The sequence below is a fragment of the Perognathus longimembris genome, chromosome 11, assembly GCF_023159225.1.
Source record: "Perognathus longimembris pacificus isolate PPM17 chromosome 11, ASM2315922v1, whole genome shotgun sequence".
NCBI lineage: Eukaryota > Metazoa > Chordata > Mammalia > Rodentia > Heteromyidae > Perognathus > Perognathus longimembris.
The window spans coordinates 17315926-17338274 of NC_063171.1; the positions used below are offsets into that span (position 1 = coordinate 17315926).

The 22349-nt window shown below is 40.2% G+C and overlaps 1 protein-coding gene across 6 annotated transcripts in view; it reads right to left on the bottom strand.

The window, feature by feature from the left end:
• Positions 1-21873, bottom strand: part of Hmcn1 (hemicentin 1) — a 429493-nt gene extending 407620 nt beyond the window's left edge. For all 6 annotated transcript variants that reach the window (XR_007212651.1, XM_048358109.1, XM_048358110.1 and 3 more), the window contains exon 1: positions 21280-21873. Coding sequence is in view for 5 of the 6 variants with exons in the window: in XM_048358109.1 (XP_048214066.1) it covers positions 21280-21547 (268 nt within the window). In the remaining variant the exon portion in view is untranslated. The remainder of the gene's footprint in view (positions 1-21279) is intronic.
• Between the last annotated feature and the right edge of the window lie 476 nt (positions 21874-22349).

Here is a 22349-nt window from a genome sequence, read left to right on the forward strand (position 1 = left end):
CCAAGAGACATATGAAAAAGTGCTCTACATCACTGGCCATGAAAGAAATTAAAATCAAAACAACACTGAGGTTCCACCTCACCCCAGTAAGAATGTCTTTTATCAAGAAAACTAACAATAATAAATGTTGGAGAGGATGTGGCCAAAAGGGAACCCTACTTCATTGTTGGTGGGAATGTAAACTGGTTCAGCCACTCTGCAAAACTGTATGGAGATTCCTCAGAAGGCTAAACATAGAGCTCCCCTATGACCCAGCAGCTCCACTTTTGGGCATCTACCCAAAAGACCACAAACAAGAACACACTAAAGCCACCAGCACAACAATGTTCATCACAGCACAATTTGTCATAGCCAAAATATGGAACCAACCCAGATCCCCCTCAGTAGACGAATGGATCAGGAAAATGTGGTACATATATACAATGGGATTTTATGCTTTGATCAGAAAGAAAAACATTGCCCCATTCATAAGGAAATGGAAGGACTTGGAAAAAATTATACTAAGTGAAGTGAGCCAGACACAAAGAAACATGGACTGTATGGTCTTCCTCATAGGGAATAATTAGCACAGGTTTAGGCTACTCACAACAGAGGATCACAAGATCCTAATAGCTATGCCCTTATGAATGCATAAGATGATGCTAAGTGAAATGAACTCCATGTTATGGAAACAACTGTTATATCACTGTTGTAATTACTTTCAACATGCCATGTGAAACCATAGCTTCTATTGTTGCTGATCCTCTTGTATCCCCTTCCTTTGGTTGTACCCACACTATCAATGTATCTTATCTGAGTACACTGGATACTGCATGTACTGGTATTAGAAATAGGGAAGTGAAAGGGATTATCAAAATCAAGAGACAAAGGATAAAAAGACAAACGACTCCAAAAGCAATACTTGCAAAACCATTTGGTGTAAATCAACTGAATAACTCATGGGGGGAGAGGGAAAAGGGGAGGGGGGAGGGAGGAATGAGGAAGGAGGTAACAAACTGTACAAGAAATGTACCCAAGGCCTAACGTATGAAACGGTAACCTCTCTGTATATCACTTTGACAATAAATAAGGAAAAATGAAAAAAAATCATAGAAATATGTATAAATGTATACAGATATATAAATAATCACAGTAAAAGTAATAGGGCTAAATTTGACTATTAAAACTAGCTTAAAAATAAAAGAAGGGGGCTGGGAATATGGCCTAGTGGCAAGAGCGCTTGCCTCCTACACATGAAGCTCTCAGTTCGATTCCCCAGCACCACATATATGGAAAACGGCCAGAAGGGGCGCTGTGGCTCAGATGGCAGAGTGCCTTGAGCGGGAAGAAGCCAGGGAAGGTGCTCTGGCCCTGAGTCCAAGGCCCAGGACTGGCAATAAATAAATAAATAAATAAAATAAAAGAAGGAAAATGATACTAAAAAGCACCCAGCAAATTTGGAGCAACATTAAAACCAAGATCAGTAAGCTTAAAGACAAAAAAAATATTAAAAATAAAGACAGCCAAATATTTAATGAAAAAGCAAATCATTCACTAGGAAAATAGGCAATCCAGAGCCAGTATGTACCTACCAATGTGACCTCACAAAGAAAAAACTGATTAGCATTAGAAGGCAAAATTTTAATGTATATCAAGTTATCCATTTTTAGTAAGTTAAAATAAGCTTATTTGTTATCTATCACTGGACAAAAGATAAAAATGAAGATTGTTGCATAACATAGTAAGTTTGAACTTATGGGTATATAGCGAGAGAATTCAACACACAACAACTAGAAAGGTCTTTTCCCAAGTAAATATAGCACTTAGAAATTTTCATTTTTATTAAATATTTATTGAATGTCCTGTGCCCACCAGGGAACCTTTTTTAGAATGCTCTGGGCATGAAGTACTCCTTCATGGAGTCTATATTTAATGGAGAAGGTAGAATGGAAATAAATGGATACACATCCTCTCTAGTGTCAAGAAGTGCTAAATTATATAAAGGGGAAAAAATAAAGTGGTCAACAGGACAGTCATGTACAAAACTGTTAAGAGTAGATGGTTATTTCTCTGAGGAGGAGGTTTTGTCCCTCAAGTAGCTAATGAAATGATGCCCCAAGTCCTGCCAGGACCTGCATGCAGAGAGAAGGCTAAGTAAATGTGGCAAGTAAAACCCAATAAACAAGCCAATAAGGTGAAAGTGAAATGAACAAGAACATCAAAAAGGACAGATGTAGATGTGACTTTCTTTTCCCAGAATCCTGGCTGGTCTAGGAAGCACAGCAGACAGTTAAAGAGCTTTGGACTAAGGAGGTAGAAAGGGATGCAGAGTGGCCAAACTCACAATTTTCTGGAAAGTCAAGCCTACAGATTTCTGAGGAGGAACTGGACATAAGTCATAAAAGTGATGAGTCCAGGGTGACTCCAAGGGTTTGTCCAAATGACTATAAACACAGTCACACTACACTGAGATGGGGAAGACACACATGGGAAGGAGGTGCTGACAATAAATAGGAGACTATTCATAGATGCCTTATGGAGATTTAAGCAAGTGCTGGGTCCTTCCTTCCCCACTCCAGGTTAGCATTTCCTCTCTACCTTGCCTGTCATGGTATTTGCTGTTCAAATTTCCTAAACTGCCATAGAGAATAAAACATTCAATTCTCTTTTCTCCATCATAGAGCTAATTCTATGCTCCCTCACTGTACCCACAGAAGACTTTCCAAATGAAATTTAACTAAGATTTGGAGGATGAATGCCTCCTACACCAAATTCTTTGACAAATACAGTCTCATTTAAACATAAGTATCCCACTTTGTGGAAGGAATTTTAAGTGGTAGGTGAGAGGAAACTACATCAATTGTCAGGCCACAGTCCTGTGACTTCATTGTAGCTTGAGATCACTCTGGGAGAGTATTTACACAAGAGAAATTGGCAAATGTCAGAGGATTTCCTGTTCCTAGCTCTAGCTCCAGAGCTAGCAGTTAAGTGTGTATGAGCACACCACATAGCTTTATTTTGCACAGAAGGAAGAGGGCCTGTCAGATATATATGTGAGAAAAATCTTTTCTAGCAGTTTGCTTCCATTCTGTCAATCTTAAGAAAATTAATTTTTTGAAGGGTTCCCATTTGGCTAGGTGGCTTGGCCCTTGTTAATTACATTTTTGTTACATCCATCTCCTGAGCACTTTACTTAGGAAGGTCCTTGAATTTTAATTACATCCTGTTAATTAAGCCAAATATTTTTGCAGATGGTGGAACCTGAGTTCAGCCAATATGAGCAGAGGGGCAGGGCCTGCTGGGTTAGAGATGAAAAGGGAGCAGCCTGCCTGCTCTGTGTACTTGCTTGCTAGGTTTTTTTTATTAACCATGTACACTTCTGCAAAAGTAAACTTTGCCTTGCTGAGTTCATGTCCTTAATCCTATGCAACACCCCAACATCCTGAGCTATTTCCAACACCTATTATCTGCCAGGTTCAAAGTCAGGATACCAGTATCCTTACTCTATGCCCAATGTTTGCCTAACAGCACACTCTCAATCCTTTTCTTCAGTAAAAGGTTTGCATGGAGGGGCTGGGGATATAGCCTAGTGGCAAGAGTGCCTGCCTCGGATACACGAGGCCCTAGGTTCGATTCCCTAGCACCACATATACAGAAAACGGCCAGAAGCGGCACTGTGGCTCAAGTGGCAGAGTGCTAGCCTTGAGCGGGAAGAAGCCAGGGACAGTGCTCAGGCCCTGAGTCCAAGGCCCAGGACTGGCCAAAAAAAAAAAAAAAAAAGGTTTGCATGGAAACACAACTGTTACATTCTTTATGACAGGAAATGAAAGCTCTGAAAAGTTCTCATCAAAATCGGTAACTATTAATCAAATGATGGTCTATTTGATATCAAAATCTATGCATTAAAAACGTCATTCTGTGTAGCCAAATTTTATGTTCTCAAAGTAAACCAAACTGAGAATGGGCACCAGTGGCTCATGCCTTGTAATCATAGCTACTTATGAGGCTGCAATCTGAGGATCACTGTTAGAAGCCAGCCTGGGCAATGAGACTTCTCCCCAGTTAACCAACAACAACAACAAAAAAAAAAAAAACACCAAGAAGTAGAGCTGTGGCTCAAGTGATAGAGTTCCCAGGCCTCAAGCCCCATGATAGGCATAAAAATAAAAAATAAAATCTGGTACTGGTGGCTCATACCTGGAAGCCTAGCTACTCAAGAGGCTGAGAAAAGGAGGATTGTGGTTCAAAGTCAGCCAGTCAGACTCTTGAGAGAATTTATATCCAATTAACTAGCAAAAAGCTAGGATGAAGACATGGCTCAAGTGCAAGAGCACTAGCCATGAACAAGAGCTTGAGGCATTGATTTTGGTCCCCAGTACTGACAAAAATAAACAAGTAAATACATATGTACATATAAAGAACCAATGAAAATTAAATTCTCATAATTTTCATTATAGCAAAATAGAAAGGAGTCCTCTTAACAAAGGTACAGCAGGTGTAATAAATCTAAAAAGAGTCTTAATGATACTTTTCTAGTTTTCCAGGAAAATTCCCAGGGGGAGTAATAACTAGGAAATCTTTTAACTGTAGAGGAGATCATATCCTGCACATAGGGGGCATTCCACTGCAGGGTGTGGCTGGGGACACAACTTCAAGGCACAGGTCTGATAACCTGATCAAGGGAGTGGTGAGAATACTCACCTAAGAAGAGCAGAGAAGACCCTCTGGGGAATAGAAAAACAATGGAAATGAGGTTTTCTTTGTGCTCTAGCAAAGGACTTTGAAGTGGAAAAACAAGAAACAAAAAACAAACCAGGTTTCACTTTGAATCTCAAAGACTGATATTCCAAATATGGCAATTTTTAAATATATATACATACATATTCTGTGTGTATACTGTATATCTGAATATACATCTATATTCTCTTTATATATTATATATATACACAGAGAGAATAGAATGTGTATGTGTGTTTATGTGTAGAATGGAATAAGTAGCATCACGTTTATCCCCTCCCCATAACCCATGAGTTTCATTTAGCCAGGCTTTTCCTGTCAGATCTTGGCAGAAGCAGCTAGAGGGTCCCCTCAAGCATTTTTTTGTGGGTAAGGGGAGTACCTTCCAGCCTGAGAACTTCAAGGAATTCCTCCCACCTGCTGTAAAACAGTGCTTAAAGGAAAAGTTCTAGAGATTCAATGTTAACGGAAAAATTGTTCCAATTAGTGTGTTTGAAGTTCTCAAGAAACCTGGGGTTACATAAAGCCAAAATATTTTGGATCCTACACATAATTCCCAGAGTTCCTAACTCCTATATAATTCTCCCATTTCAAAATTAAAGTAAATATTTCAACACCACCACAAAAAAAGATCAAATAGAACATTATTAAATGTCAAGGGTTCACAGAAAAAAAAAATCCCAGTTTTTTTAATGAACATTATTTCAAGGACTTGAATAGTCATGATGCAACCACCAATGCCTCTCTCCACAACTGCCACTGAGAACTCTACAGAAATCTACAACATCCCCTGACAAAAACACTTTTTGTTGGAAACTTGTAGAACAAACTGAGTTTCACTAGTAGAAGAATTCTCAAGCTTCTTATTTTTAATGTTACTTGCTGAGTGATCTGAAATCAGCTGAATTCTGTCCTGTAAAATTCTTTATGTTGAAACTATCCTTCACTGCCTTAGAATGGGACCGCCTGTGGAAACAGGATTACTGCAGTCATAGTCAGATAAAAAGGACACCATCTTGAAGTATAATGAGCCACTAAACCTTTATGATTAGTGTCCTCACAAAGAAGAGGAACTTGAGACAGCCTTCAGACACAGCACTTATGAATATGAAGGCAGAGGGTCAAAGTCATGCACCTACAAGCCAAGGGACATTCCAAGATTGCCAGCAAATCCCCAAGACATAGGGAAAAGGCCTGGATCAGAGTCTCCCTTACAACATTCACTAGGAAAAAGCTCTGCCGACATCTTGATATTGAACTTCCAGCCTCTAGAATTAGGATCAAATTTTTCTGCTGCTTAAAATCACCAGTTTATGGTACTCTATTCAAGAAGCCCTACGGCCCTGTGCTCTTCTTCTTGGGAACATATCAGTCTCACACATTTGCTCAAATGTGTGAGAACACAGACAATTTATAGAAAGCTACTTCTTTTCTGGAAATATTGTATGTGTTGTGAGACTGCATATAAGCCTGGCATATAACATGCCAGTTAGTGAGGAGGGATCTTTTTGTGGGTTTGGTTAGGCTTAAATGACACAAAGCATATCTAGCTCAGTGACTGGTCCATAACTATGGTGGTAGCGCAAAGAAGAAAATGGTATGAGGATAAAATCTATGCTAGAAATAAGAAACATGGGATGAATGGGATTACATCAAACTGAAGAGTTTCTGCATGGCAAAGGACATAGCTAGCAAGATAGGACATAGGCAAAGGACATAGCTAGCAGAAAGAGAGATTTTTATTAGCTATGCAGCAGACAAAGGTCTCATATCTAAACTATACTAAGAGCTCAGAAAATTAACCTTCCCCAAAATAAACCCTCAAACAAATAACAACACAATTAATAAATGGGCTAAAGATGTAAAAAGATATTTCTCAGAGAAGAATAGCCAATAGACACATGAAGTGAGCCACACCCAAAGAAACACAGACTCTACAGTTTCCCTCATTGGTAATAATTAGTACATGTCTAGGATAGTCCTAGCAGATGATCACAATAACTCAGTACTATGTACATATGAACATATAAGATGATGCTAAGCAAAATGAACTCCCAAGTTATGGAAATAAGTGGTTTGTCGTTGTTGTTATTTTCAACACACCATATGAAATTATGCCTTTTTCTTTTGTTTTTCTTCCCCATGGTTTTACCCCTGATGTCACTGATTTTGGTATCCTGGTTATGGTATATACATTTATTGGAACTAGGGAAAGTAAGGAGAATATCAAAATGGAGAGACAAAGGGTAAAAGGCAAACCAATGCAGCAGCAATACTACAAAACCATATGCTGTAAACCAACTGTACAACTTGGGGTGGGGGGCATTTGGGGGGCAGTGGAAGAAAAATGAGGTAACAAATTTGATAAGAAATGTACTCACTGCCTTATGTATGAAACTATAACCCCTCTGTACATCACATTAACAACAAAGAAAGAAATAAAAGAAAAGAAAGTAAGTACAACATCTCTGGCCATGAAAAGAAATGCAGATAAAAACAACATTGAGATTCAACTTCACCCCAATTAGAATGGCCATTATCAAGAAAACTAACAGTAACAGATGTTGGAAGGGATGTGGGCAAGGGGAATGTTACTGCACTATGCTAGGAATGTAAACATGTTCCACCACTCTGAGAAGCTGTATGGAGGTTCCTCAAAAGACTAAACATAGAGTTTCCCTGTGACCTAGCAATTCCACTGCTGGGCATTTATCCAAACCAGGGCACACTAAAGCTACCAGCACAACCAAGTTTATTGCAGCACTGTTCACCACAGCTAAGATATGGGGATCAAACCAGAGGTCCTTCAATGCATGAATAAACCAAGAAAATGTGGTATATATATACACATGGCATTCTATGCTTCTATCATGAAGAATGATGTGCCATTCATAAGGAAATGGAAATATTTAGAAAAAATTATATTAAGTAATGTAAGCCAGACCCAAAGAAACATAGGTTGCATATGCCTGTAAATCTACAAGTAAACACACTGAATGGTAAAAGACCAAATAACAAAATACTTGGACAGATAAATTTTATGGGAGTCTAGATATCTGCACAGTGAGATCAAAGGAGGATATTCTTAGGAAAGGTTCACAAAGGCTCAATAGCTATGTGGATGTGATCATATAAAATGATGTTTATCAAAATGAACACCAAAAAATTTTTGTTGTTTTTTTTTGTTTATTTTTTTCCTTTGTCTCTGTTTTTGTTTTCCATACGTTTAGTCTTGTATGTTAGGTTTATCTGTTTGGGAAATGGTAGGGGGTATACAGAAATAGTGGGACACTGGGTGAACAAATACAACAGTGATACTCACTATGTTGTAAGTGAACTATACAACTTGTTGCAAGGGTTGGGAGAAAACAAGAGAAGAGGTGACACTCTTCAAAAAGAAATGTACTCAACACCTGACCTATGTAACTGTACCCCTCTGTACATCATTCTTACAATAACAATGTTTAGAAAAGAAAATATAAAAACTATGTTAGTGTGTGACACAAGGTGGTGTCTCTACCAACAGCTGACTCTCCTAGAGATTGAGGGGATGATATTAAACTTAGGTATGCTATACAAATGTTAAACTTTCACTCAAGCTTCAGTCAGAGCTTTGCAACTGGTACTGTACTAAGTCACCACCCCCTGTGGCCACCACCCCAAATGGAAACCATTCATAACTCTGATTCTCAGCCTATTTCATCCTGCCACCCCATTCTTTTACCATGCTGTTCCCTTACCATCCCCCACAAATTCTATAGGCTCCAAACACATCTTCACATAGGAACTTCCTTTCCATCTACCTCCCTCTTGACTCTTCCTTGAGGGTGCCACCTCCCCGCAGCCCTCACCAGGGGAGGAGAGCTCATTCACTCTCCAACAGCCAACATGCCTCAGTGTCAAGAGTTGGGTCAGCATTTTATCTACTCTGTTGTTTCTCTAAGAGAAAACACCTTTCATTTGGAGGAGTATCTTTCCCCCCACCCCCACCATCATGATATCTTCTAACCTCTTCAATTTAACTGCCTCTTAAATCTCATTAATTTAAGAAAAAAAAATCCTTCCTGACTCACTGTCTTGTTCCTCCTTCCAGGCAGTGCAATTATCTAGGTTACTAAAGCATACACACTCAACTCTAAAGCATCTATTCTTCATCTCCATTCAATGGTCAACTCTAAAGCATCTATTCTTCATCCCCATTCCATGATCAACTCTAAAGCATCTATTCTTCACTGCTGTTCCATGGTCAATTCTGAAGCATCTATTCTTCATCTCCATTCCATGGTCAACTCTAAAGCATCTATTCTTCATCCCCATTCCATGATCAACTCTAAAGCATCTATTCTTCACTGCTGTTCCATGGTCAATTCTGAAGCATCTATTCTTCATCTCCATTCCATGGTCAACTCTAAGGCATCTATTCTTCATTTCCATTCCATGAAGTCCATCTTGACTTAAACTCCTTTCCTACTCAAGTGTTTTGTGACCAATCATTTGACTATATTTAATGGATAATCTCAACTTCCTTTGTCACATTTTCTTTCATATGCAAAATGCCAAATTAAAAAAAAATACTTATTTATTGTCAAAGTGATGTACAGAGGGGTTACAGTTTCATATGTAAGGCTGTACATTTCTTGTTCAACTTGTTACCTCCTTCCTCAAATTCCCTCCACCTCCCCCTTCCCCCTTTCCCTCCCCTCCTCACGAGTTTTACAGTTGTTTACACCAAATGGTTTTGTAAGTATTGCTTTTGGAATGGTTTGCCTTTTTATCCTCTGTCTCTCGATTTTGGTATTCCCTTTCCCTTCCCTAGTTCTAATGCACATATATACAGCATACAGGGTACTAAGATCAAATACAGTGATAGCAGGGGTAAAACCACAGGAAGAGAATACAAGAGAAAAAAAAGGATACTGTTTCACATGGCATGTTGAAAATAATTACAACAATGATATACCACTTGTTTCCATAACATGGAGTTCATTTCACTTAGCATCATCTTATGTGTTCATAAGGGCATAGCTATTGGGCTATTGTGATCTTCTGCTATGACTAACCTAAACTTGTACTGATTATTCCCTATGAGGAAAACCATAGAGTCCATGTTTCTTTGGATCTGGCTTACTTCACTTACTATGATTTTTTTCCAAGTCCTTCCATTTCCTTACGAATGGGCCAGTGTTGTTCTTTCTGATAGAGGCATAGAATTCCATTGTGTATATGTACCACATTTTCCTGATCCACTCATCTACCGAGGGGCATCTGGGTTGGTTAAAATGCCAACTCTTTATCAATGCAATTCATCCACACTTGACCCTCTGATCTATTATTTCAGTCTCTCTCTTATTGATATGCTTCTCAATGTATCCTCTTTTTAAAAATCATATCAGCTCAACAAAATCCAGGTCTTGGATCAAACCAAAGTCCACTTCAGCAGTATTCCCAGATCACATGGGGCTTATGAAAAAGATCCAACTACATAACAGTCAACCAACACAAATTCATATCCTGAACCACCAGTCCATAGTCAGCCTTCCCATTCTGTTTCATCACATATTCTGTTTCTTTGAGAAAAGAATCCATCAGACAAGAAATCACATATGCATCCCCAACTACCATGTTGGCCACTATCATGTCGATCTATGGTATGCTGCTCTCTTTGCATATTGAACTAAAGTTCTTTGCACCCCTTGCCTTCTTGCTACCTTCAAGTCTTGGTTCCATAAATGACCACATTTCTCTTTGGCATTTTTCATTCTTTTCCTAGTCTATTGACTTTTTTCATTAGTACTTAAAAACAGCCTCTGTTTTTCCCTTTTAAAAATATGCATATTCTTCCACAAATCTAAGAACCAGTAATCAATGTTTGTTAGGAATTTACCATGTGTAAGTTATGGCACTAGAATTTGGACAACCATTAATATAATTAATCCTCACATAATCCTTAAGATAGAGAATATCTCCAGTTTACTGAAAATGAAATCAAAAGTAAAAACCGTTCAGCAGGTGATTGGCAGAGCCAGACTTCCAACTCAGATGTCAGCCAACCAAGCCTGTACTGTCACCTATGGTGTTGTTTCATGAAAGACTAGTTCCCTTTTCTTACCTATCAGACAGCTTTCTAACTTTTTTAGCTTAATTTGGCTTAGCCTTTATTTTCAGTAATCTTATACATGGACAGAGTTGACAGCTTGTGTAAAAGTCACAACTTTGTAGTTTTTAATGCCTCTCAATCCTGTTTCTCTTTCCATTATCCTGAAATAACCAGAATCCTCTATGAACTTCCTTTCCTCTGTCTTCTTAGTGTTTATATTCTCCACAGTTCCGTCCTGTCTGCCTTCTCAGCCTACACACTCTCCTTGAATGATCTCATTTATTCCAATGGCTTCAACTGCCATCTATATACGTTTCCAGCAGACTAAATAGCACTTGGCACATTCAAGTGATGCTGACAGCTTGAAATGCTGAGGAGTGACACCTGTAGACAGACAGGCCACCCATACAGACCCATGAGGGAAACATTTACTATGACAAATTCATTGTCGTTGACCAGTATCTGACTCTTGGACTTGCAAACTCAGAAACTTGAACAGAACACTGCCAGAGTATTTTAAACAACAGAGGCTAATGTATACAACTGGTTATGCCAAAATATGAGTTACCAATGAAGAATATAATTGTCTGGTGAATCTGATGTATGTGTCCGTCTAACCAGGGCCTTCTGTCCCCATCAAAAATGTACATGAGGTTAAATGATCTGAAAGCTGTTTAGTAAGTGGGCATCCAGAACAAGGACAGTTAATCAGAGATTGTAATATGTAATGACACCACTACATATTTAAAAAGATAAACACTCCATCACTACAGAGGAATTCTAAAGATGAGTGGACTGATTGGTTATTCAAATGTAGAGTAAATTAACAATTTGAGTCCTGGTTAGAATTTAGCTGCTTGATACCTAAGTGTGTTTCTGTACCTGGTTTTCATTGCTTCCCTACAAGCTTTTGGTTGGTGCTAATTTGAACAAATTAACATATAGGGAACTAACTATCAACACTCATTAACTTAGAGTAAGTAACCTGGTCTTGTGAAGGAAACCTTAACAGCTCTTGTTATAGACTAATTCCTTATTTTAACCACCAGAAGGCAGTGTTATTTCTCCTTGTTCTCCATGTTCTTAGGACCACATCCCTTGGACTTTCTTAATTGCTAAGGAATCTGTTCTCTTCTTCTAATGGCCCATATACTTCCTATCTCCCCTTTGGAATTATTAAGATTTAATAATTTGTACATTTCATCTCCCAACTGTCAAGGCTCTGTCTTCCTAAGGATCCAAGAGATAGAAATCTAAAATGAAAAACCAATCATGGCACTCCTTGCTTATAAAACTCCCAGGTTTTCTGTCAGCTTTCATCATAAAATCTAGACTCCTTAATACTTTCAAAAACAGCTTGAGTCATGCAATTCCTCCAGGCTTCAGTCTAGACCAGGCTTCCTCCAGACACATGTTGCTGACCTTCACACTCTTGAATTAGGATGCTGCTGTGGGCTCTCAGGGTGCTCTGTGTTTCTTTCCACTACAAAGTATATTGTTATACTACCTTCCTGCCTGCCTCCTTACAGACTATGAGCTTTCTTATAAGCTTTGCTTTACTGTCTTTGAAGGGTACAAGAGTATACTCTCTGAAAAAAAAAAATGGCAAGAAAGCTAATATTGGCTGGTGACTGAATGGGTAGAGGAGTGGGTGAATGGATGGATAGGTGGGTGGGTGGGTGGGTGGGTGGGTGGATGGATATAATAGCTTGCCTTTGGGTTTTTTTTGGCCAGTCCTGGGCCATGAGCTCAGGGCCTGAGCACTGTCCCTGGCTTCTTTTTGCTCAAGGCTAGCACTCTGCCACTTGAGCCACAGCGCCACTTCTGGCCATTTTCTGTATATGTGGTGCTGAGGAATCGAACCCAGGGCCTCATGTATACGAGGCAAGCACTCTTGCCACTAGGCCATATTCCCAGCCCGCCTTTGGGTTTTTATATTCTCTTTTCCCAGTTATTTCAGTGGCCTCTAATTTAAAAGAACAGTGTAGCAAAGAACATATGCATCTCAGACTTTCAGTATATTGTATATTAGAATGCTAGGTATTACTAGTAAACTGGATTGAATTATCCTTTATCTAGGACAATGAGTTAATTAGGCAAATTGATATACTATTCATCAAGGAAGTTTTTTGTTGCACTTCTTCATCATATAATGTAAATGCTATATTACTTTCCTGGATGGTTGGCTTCCTCCTTTAATCTCTATGTTTCTGAGCAACACCATCATTCTGTAATATTTTTAAAGGACTTTCACATATATTGCTTTATTTATTCATGGTCGTATGACCAAGATAAAATTGAAATTATCATTCCTGACACTTCATGTAAGTCTATTTTAACTTTAATCTCCACAGAGATAAAAAATACTCTCAAAATTGTTCAAAAGGGGGCTGGGGATATGGCCTAGTGGCAAGAGTGCTTGCCTCGTATACATGAGGCCCTGGGTTCGATTCCCCAGCACCACATATACAGAAAATGGCCAGAAGTGGCGCTGTGGCTCAAGCGGCAGAGTGCTAGCCTTGAGCAAGAAAAAGCCAGGGACAGTGCTCAGGCCCTGAGTCCAAGCCCCAGGACTGGCCCAAAAAAAAATTTTTTTGTTGTTCAAAAGGAGGGGGAAGTCAGCTGGAATCCCTGCAGACTTATGGACAGCTGGGCAGATCCTTTACACAGGATCTATGCACTGTGACAGTCCTTCAGCCTGATCAAATCTGAGAGTAGGCAGACTGACTTACAGCATGCAGCTGAGACCTTGTGGGTGACATATAAATCTCCCAAAATTATTTGCTTAAACATGCAATAACCAAGAACCAGGCATTGTCTGGATCACAATGATCCTTCCATTTCATACTCAAGCTTGGATGAAAGCTATTATCTCACCAAAAAAAAAAAAGGCCTAATTATCAAATGAGTATGTATATTCAAAGTTTTAATCTTCTAACTTCAAGAGCAAAGGCCAGGCAAGCATAGTGGTATATGCCTATAATCTCTGTTCCTCAGGAGATGGAGACAGGAAGATCACAGTGTGAGGGTGGACCAGAGCAAAAGCACAAGTCTCTGTTTGGAAAAAAAAAGACCAGAAAAACCTAAAAGCAAAGTGACTAGGGGTGTGGTTCAGTGCTACAGGACTTGAGTTCCATACCCTGTACCACTCCCCGAACAACAACAACAACAAAAATCCCAAAACTGCAATCTTACAAAATATGAAATCCAGATTTAAAAATTCAGAGAAATCATCAGTATTTCTTATGTCTACTCCAAACTGGGTCTAGAAAAACAAAACAGTCCATGCCCCAAGAGGTTAATGTTTAGTTAGGAAGAAAAGTGAGAAATTACAAAGGCTGATAAGAATAGTCATTGTGGCAGGATAGCTGTAGCCCATGCCTATAATTCTAGCTATGCAAGAAATGAGATCTAAAGGATTATGGTGTGAGGCAAGCCCAGGTAGAAAACTCCACAAGATTCACTCTCCAAAATAATCAGCAAAAAGCAGAGTTGGAGATATGGTTAAAGCAACAGAGTGCCAATAGAATAAGAAAGCCACACAAGCTCAAGGTCATGAGTTCAAACCCTGTTACCAGCAAAAATAAGAAGAATAAGGATCACTATGTACTTAATCAGAAATATTCTATGAAAAAAGAAATCTAGGGGACAATACAGTCAAGAATCCAGGATATATTCTACAAAATTAAGAAACATCAGTGAGGGGGTAGGTAGGGTAAGCATGTAAGAGAATGTCAAAAGGGGTAACCTAGTCAAGATATACTGTATTCATAAACTTCTTTATTAAATGACAACTCCTTTATACAACTACTTAAAGTAATATGTGTGTGTGTGTGTGTGTGTATATATATATATATCTCCTGTGTCATTTAACCAAAGACAAACAACAATACCAAAACCACAAAAACTTAATTCTATGGCAGTTATCAAGGATTCTATTAAATAGAAAATAACCCTAACAAAAGTTAGCATTGTCCAACCAAAATCTCTTACTCTTGGGACTAGGGCTACAGCTCAGTGGTAGAGCATTAGGGGATTGAGCCTCAACACGGAGAAAACAAACAACCCTCTCAGTCTTAAATCTTAGTATATTTCCTTCCATTGGATTTCTCTTAAGACTTCACAGACCAAGCCTTTTCCTTGTAAGAATCTCTCTTCTTGTAGAACATGCTAGAGGCTAAGGAGGACTAACCATGTTGTGATTGTTTCCTACACTTAATGAAATGGAAACCATATCAATTTGGAGTTCAGTTTGTAGAAACCTGTTTATATTTTTAAAGTCTGAATATGCAGTATTTCCTTCTAAAAATATTTCTATTCATGATGGTTTCAAGTGTTTGGCTGTTGCTCAGAGAAAAAAGAAATAGCCCACAAGAATCTTTTTATTATGAAAGTCCTGGGGTGTTTTCATAACAATACGCAGGTCCTGCTGAACACCAAGTCATTGTGGATTTACAGGTTTTATAAGAACAAAACCTTAAACCCAGAGACAAGCAATGGTGTTAATTTCTCTCAGTAAGTCAAGTCCTTTCTACTTTCAATTTCTGTAAAGTCACTAACCATTCACAATATTATGAGAAAATCATAGCCTTTCAAAATAGCCTACCAATGCACTAATTTTATAGAGAAACTGTAGTAGGGCAAGGTTCAGTCATTTGCTTAAATGACAAGGCTATGGAAACGTTGGGTTCCAATTTGGATGTTCTTTTTTACTACATTACATTTGCCTCTGGAAAAGTACTGGTTGAATGATTTTGCTAAACTAAGTTCAATTTTAGCCTCATGAACAAAACCAACATGCCAGTAGTTGGACACAGTAATAGGACTCCAGAGATTTTCAATTTCTTCTCTATTCTCTTGAATTCTCTCCACACAGCCCATCACGTGGGTTTCTTCACGAGCCTCATTGGGTCATCTGTGATTTCTACGTGGCTAAATTTATTAACCAATTCTCTATCCTCTTCTTAATTGACCGATTATATTCTTCTTTGATACACTCTTCTCCTGGTCAGGACAATAGATACTCTTCTCCCTGACTTCAGTTTTTCTGGCAGGTTTGCTAGTACATCCTCTACTCCATGGCAAAACACTAAAGTATCCCAGGCTGAGTCTTCACACCTTTCTTCAATCTCAGTTATAGTCAGTCCCTTAGCGGTCCCATCCAATCTACTGCCCTAAATACCATCTCCAGGTATGCCTTTGGATCCCAAATTTATATCATAATCCAACCTTTCTTCCTGAGCTCTGATATCACACATCCAGTTGCTTTCTTCCACCTCCATTTGGGGATCAAAAAGCATCTTAAGGGGCTGGGGATATGGCCTAGTGGCAAGAGTGCTTGCCTTGTATACATGAGGCCCTGGGTTCAATTCCCCAGCACCACATATACAGAAAACGGCCAGAAGTGGCGCTGTGGCTCAAGTGGCAGAGTGCTAGCCTTGAGCAAGAAGAAGCCAGGGACAGTGCTCAGGTCCTGAGTCCAAAGCCCAGGACTGGCCAAAAAAAAAAAGCATCTTAAAGTTAAGCACATTGAAAAATAAAAGGCTCAAACTCGCCCTTTCTCAAACAGGCTTCTCAATCATTTTCCATCTCAAGAGATGGATGCACTATGCTTCTAGTCACTTAAGCCAAGTCCTTGTCTTCTGCGTTTTCCTCATACTCCACCATGCATTGGGTAATGGTACCCAATCCGTTCAGTGTACCCTTCAAACTACATACAAAGCATAACTCTATTTCCAAACTTCCACAGATACCACATGCACACAGGTAGACTAGCATCTTCTGCCTGAATTACTCCATGCTTTGTTTGCCCCCTGGCTAAATCTCCAATTCTCTCCAACAACAGCATGATTACACAAATCATCAGTTCAAACTGCTCCATTGAAAACTGTACAATTTGCTCTTCAAAGACATAGGGACCTTTAAGCCTTTTTCTGAACTGGGACCATCTAGTGCCTAACCCCAGGTCCTAAGTTCTTCCTACCCTCACAGTTCTGGACACACTGGTCTTTTCATTCTTTCTTGAACTTATAAGGATGCTCTTGCCAGAAGGGCTTTTCATTAATTACTCATCTGCCTTAACAGTCTTTCCCCAGCTTCCCTATCACTCCCTCCCTCACCTCCTCCTAGATTTTGTTCAAAGAGATCTTGTCTCTGGGAGCTTTCCCTGCCACTGTATTTTAAATTCCAATAGTCTCTATCCATGCCAAACTCCTCATATGCTTTTCCATAGCAATTATCACCATCAAAGATATCTACTGCATTTTAATTATTTTCTTAATTGTGTAAGTGTCCTTTTTCTCCAATAGAAAGTAAGTTCCAAGAATGCTGGGGATTTTATGTGTTTTATTCCTTTCAGTATCCTCAGTGCCTGAAGCAATGCCTAAAATCTAGTAGGTAGGTGAATGAAGAATGCATAATGCGATCAGATATCCTAGGAAGAAAGTAGAAACATAATTGGGAAAGAGAAGACTGGAACTTTTCCTTCTATAAAGCAACTTGTTAGAACCACCTTCAGGTTCTTTCTCCTTTTGTCTATCTTACAGAAAAAAGGAGAAATAGGAATACTAAAAGAAACTGTAAACCTGGCACTGATGACTCCACACCTATAATCTTAGCTCCACTGGGGGCTGAGATCTGAGGACTACAGTTCAAAGCCAGTTCTGGCAGAAAAGTTCTGGCAGTGAGACTTTTATCTTCAATTAACCCCCAGAAAACTGAAGTATACCAGAGATCACAGTAGTAAAGCACTAGCCTTGAGCAAAAGGAGTCCAGGGACAGCACCCAGGCCCAGAGTTCAAGCCCTACTACCAAAAGGGAGGGAGGGAGGGAGGGAGGGAGGGAGGGAGGGAGGGAGGGAGGGAGGGAGGGAGGGAGGGAGGGAGGGAGGGAGGGAGGGAGGGAGGGAGGGAAGGAAGGAAGGAAGGAAGGAAGGAAGGAAGGAAGGAAGGAAGGAAGGAAGGAAGGAAGGAAGGAAGGAAGGAAGGGGAAAGAAAGGAAAGACAGCAAGACAGCAAGACAGAAAAGAAAGAAAAAAAGAAAGAAAGACAGACGGACTATATAATCAAGAACAACCTCAGTCCTCCCCTAAAGTTGCATTCCAAAGAAGGCAGGGGATACATTTTGAGTCTTGTATAGAATACAGAAAATACTAAAAAATATTCCAAAAGTTTGATGATAACATGTTGAAGATGAGGTAAAAAAATATGAATCCTCATATACTTATTTTTCAGGGGGAAGAAAACTATGGGCAGTCTTAGGGCTTGAACTCAGGGCCTAGGCACTCACCCTGAACTCCTTTTGCTGAAGGCTAGCACTCTACCACTTAGGCCATAGCACCACTTCTGGCTTTTTCATAGTAGTTTATTGGAGATAAGAATCTCACATACTTTCCTCCTCAGGCTAGCTTTAAACCATAATCCTCAGATTTCAGCCTCCTGAGTAGCTAGGATTACAGGTGTGAGCCACTGGAACTCAGCTCTCATACATTTTTAACAGGAATGTAGTATGGCATAGCTGCTTTGAACAACAAGGCTGATAGTTCCTCAAAAAAAAATAGAGTTACTAGTACCTAGCAACTCTACTTTAGTGATACACCCAAGAGAAATGAAAACATAACCACAAAGAAACTTGTACATGAATATTTATACAAAGCATTGTTTGTTATGGATAGAAACCAAATATCCATCACAAACTAACTTATTAACAAAATATGGCACATTATACAATGCAACAGTACTTGACTATAGGAAATAATGTTCTGACATATGCTATGACTTGAACAGCACTTGAGAATATTATGCTGAAGTAGCCAGTTACAAAATGTTATAAAAGATATGATTCTACTCATATTATAATCTAGTACAGGAAAATCTAGAGAGACAAAAAAGCAGACTTGTGGTTGCTTTGTTCTGGGCAGAGAACTATAAAAGGGAGATAAAATGTATTGGGTTTCTTTATGAATTAAAGATCACATTCTAAGCTTAACTGTGGTGAGCCTTTCACATAGCTTAGAATACAGCAGAACTCACTGAATTACATATTTTAAGTGGATGTTAAGGGAATTACATCTCAAGAACAAAGTAACAAATTTATACATCAAATGTGACTGGGATTGGTACACTGTCCTAATGCTAGTTAGCTTAAGTCAGTATCAAAAGGTAGATTTCCTTTTCCAAGACCCCTAGCTGCCTCTGGTACCTCCTCCTACTTCCCTGTGGCTGGAGTTCCAGTATTGCCTTTCCATGTTCTCATATTCAAAATGGTTTTCCATCACCTTATCATCTACATAGGAAACATTCTTCCTCTTCTACACCTTTCTACACTTTTTCTTTTCCTTTTTTGTGGTCCTAAAGTTGAACTCAGAACCTTTGTGCTAGGTGGGCAGGTGTGGTACCACTTTATTCATGCCTTCAGCCCAACCTCTAGGTACTTTCAATGCAACCTTATCACAAATACACCTTGCTCCAAACTGTAATATATAGGTCCAAAGCAATCACATGGTAAGCATTTGGTTAAAATCCTTAGAATACGTCCCAAAACATGACCACTATTTCATCTAGCTAACTGTGATAGTAGCATTCAAGGTCATTAAAACAATTAACTTAAGCATATTAAGAAGTATATTACTTCTTTCCATACTGGCTGTTTCATCCAACCATGTGAATATGTATGTGAGACTGTGAAAAAGCCTTATGCAACACAGAGAATCATAAAATGGCACTATTAGGAGTGACTTCAGATAATGTTCAGATTCAGGTCTCTCATCTGTTAAAGAAACTACGATAAGAAGAAACTAAAGAAAAATTGACTTTTCTATTGCCACTCAGAAAAAGAGCCAATTCCCATTCACGACTCTTTCTGATCTAACCCCATCCACCAATAGGAGAAGAACAAAACCTTATAATAATTACGTACAAACACACCATGATTGCCCCATTTTCACTTATGTCTTGAGGCAAATTTTGCATTTTATTTCCAACAACATAATTTCAAAAGAGTTTTCCTGGAGACATCCAAAATGTAGTGTTAATTAGGAGAAACAGTTTTGTCTGTCAACTTCAGATTCATCTCTATGGAAGAAATATAGTTAGGTTATTCCAAAGTAACAGTTGGCTTCTTGAGAGTTTACAGACTGGAGCATCATAACATTTGAAGTGTCCTCCTAGGACAATAAGCACAGTAAATGGCCACTCAATTCTTTATTCAAGACTGTATCCACTTTAATTAATCTAGAAATTACTAAGAAATCCAAGAAGAGGTGATTGTTTTTTTGCCATTTGAAGAACATAAAAACCCCAGAGAGTCTGTTTCCTTTTAACTGTTTAATAGCTGAAACCTACCATACTTAATAACTAGAAACAATCTGAACTCATTTAGATTTGTCAAATATATGAGGAAAGAATGGTCTCAATATCATGTTCTCCTCTAAGGAGGTTGTGTCAAAAGTCTGGTAAAGAGAAGGGAAATTCAGAAGCAGGAAGAATGTGGGAGGACAGTGGGGGAGGACTTCTTTTTCTTCTTCTTTTTTTTTTTTTTTTTTGAGAAACAACTGCTTTATTTCTTCCACTGAGCAGCAACTTGTGCTAATGAAACTCAGGTGGACAGGAGACAGCAAGCCCCAGTGCTCCCTGGTAATGCTACCCTCTGGGATGACAAAGGGGGCTCCTATAGGCCTCACAGAGAGGTGCTACTTTAAAGAGGAACTGGAAGAAGGGGGGTGGGGTGAGTAAATAGGATCCTATTACAGCAGCTGAAACCCATAGCTCTAGGGCACAAAATAAAGTTATTTTGCTTTAACTACCTTTAGCGAGCACAGACATACCCTTTTGCATGTGTTTCTACTGAATGAGACCTGGACCTAACTATTTACATCCATCTGTGAATCTAACTAACCAATGACTTGGTGCCCAAGATGAGGAGATTCCTTTGCGAAATGAATGGCTTCTCTCTTTTATTTTCATGCAAGCAGTGACTACTTACAGGCTCCCTTGTGTATCACACCATGGGTTTTCCCTCCTTATGTGCTCACTAGCCTTCGTGTTCTTTGAACCTGAATGTTAGCTCTTCACATGAAGTCAGTATCGCTGCTGAACACCATGTCCAAGTTACCTTCCCAGCCACACATTCCTGAACTGTAAACACTAGTCAATTAACTGCTGTGATGAAGTCTCTTGGTCTGGTTTTCACCAGGCCATAATCCTCAGGTTTCGGCACAGGGTTGTTCAAGTTCTTTAAACAAGCCCTCTTCTACTCCATAGCTTTAGGAGGTATCAGAGGGCAAGCCTACAATGCCAGCGAGCAATTCTTTGTTACAACTGTACTCTCAGGAGCACTTTTTTTTAAAAAAAAAAATGCTTTTGAAACTCTCTAATAATAAAAACAATTCCGGAGCCAATAGCAGCATCACAAGACATAAGGAATACTGGGGGGGGGGGGGGGGGGGCGGTGAGGCACATTTCTCTTACCTGGATCATGGAAAGGCACCAATGCGAAGTTGAAGAGAGGTCTCTTAGGTCTTTTCAAAGACGTCTCCAAAATTTTGGAAGCCCCTTCAATAACCTGCACTAAGTCATCGTACATGGAACCTGTCACATCAAACACAAAAGCCAGGGTGGAAGCCCCCTCGGGGGTCCCCTCCGCCCCACTCCCCCACGGGGGGCTGGCATCTTGGGCTAGGGAGGAGGACAGAAGAGCCCAGAGGAAAACTTGGTGGATCACTTTCCAGGAAATCATTTTCTTTTCTTTTGCCCCCCTCGACGCCTGAGCACAGTCCTCGCTCCTCTACAGAGCCCGCGGGTTTCTTCTCAGTCTCGGCTCGGCAGACTCCAGAACACCACCGAGTTCGGAGCTGGGAAGCGGCAGGCTGGGCAGGCGGTGTGGGGCAGCGCAGGGATGCGGCAGCTTTTGTCTGGACGCGGCTTCCTCCCCCGCGGCTGCTATCTGCCCGCCGGCAGGGCACTGCGTGCAGCAGTGGGGTGCGGGCTGCGTGCGGGGTCCATGCGTGCCCCTGGGCCGGGGACAAGCCTGCTGCTGCACCGCCGGGTCCCGCCGCGCTCCCTCCCGCCACCGCACCGCGCCGCGCCGCGCCGCGATCCGCCTCCCCGCTCTCCACAGCGCGCAGCTCCTCAGCCCAGAGTACGGAGGGAAGCTTGGCTCGGCCTTGCCTCCTGATTGGCCAGCTGCCGCTCCCCCACCACACGCACACCCCGCTTCTCCGGACCGGGAGCCTCCCCCCACTCCCCGCCTTGGAGGGGTGACTTCCCCTTCAACTGATTCTGGGGTCAACTCAGTACCAGGCAAGTGCTTACGCCCGCAATCTTCCCAACCTACAAAACCCCAGGATAAACAATGGCTTGCAGGAATGTGTGGCAAAGACCCAGAGGAAGGGACACTGCATTAAGGAGCACAAAGGGAATTTTCTTTTTCCTTATGTGTGCCACTACAACTTCTGATACTTCTTTAATCATAACTCGACCCCCACCCAGAAGCCAGGATGCCTCAGCCCAGTCTCCTGTCCTTCACTCTTCCCCCTCCT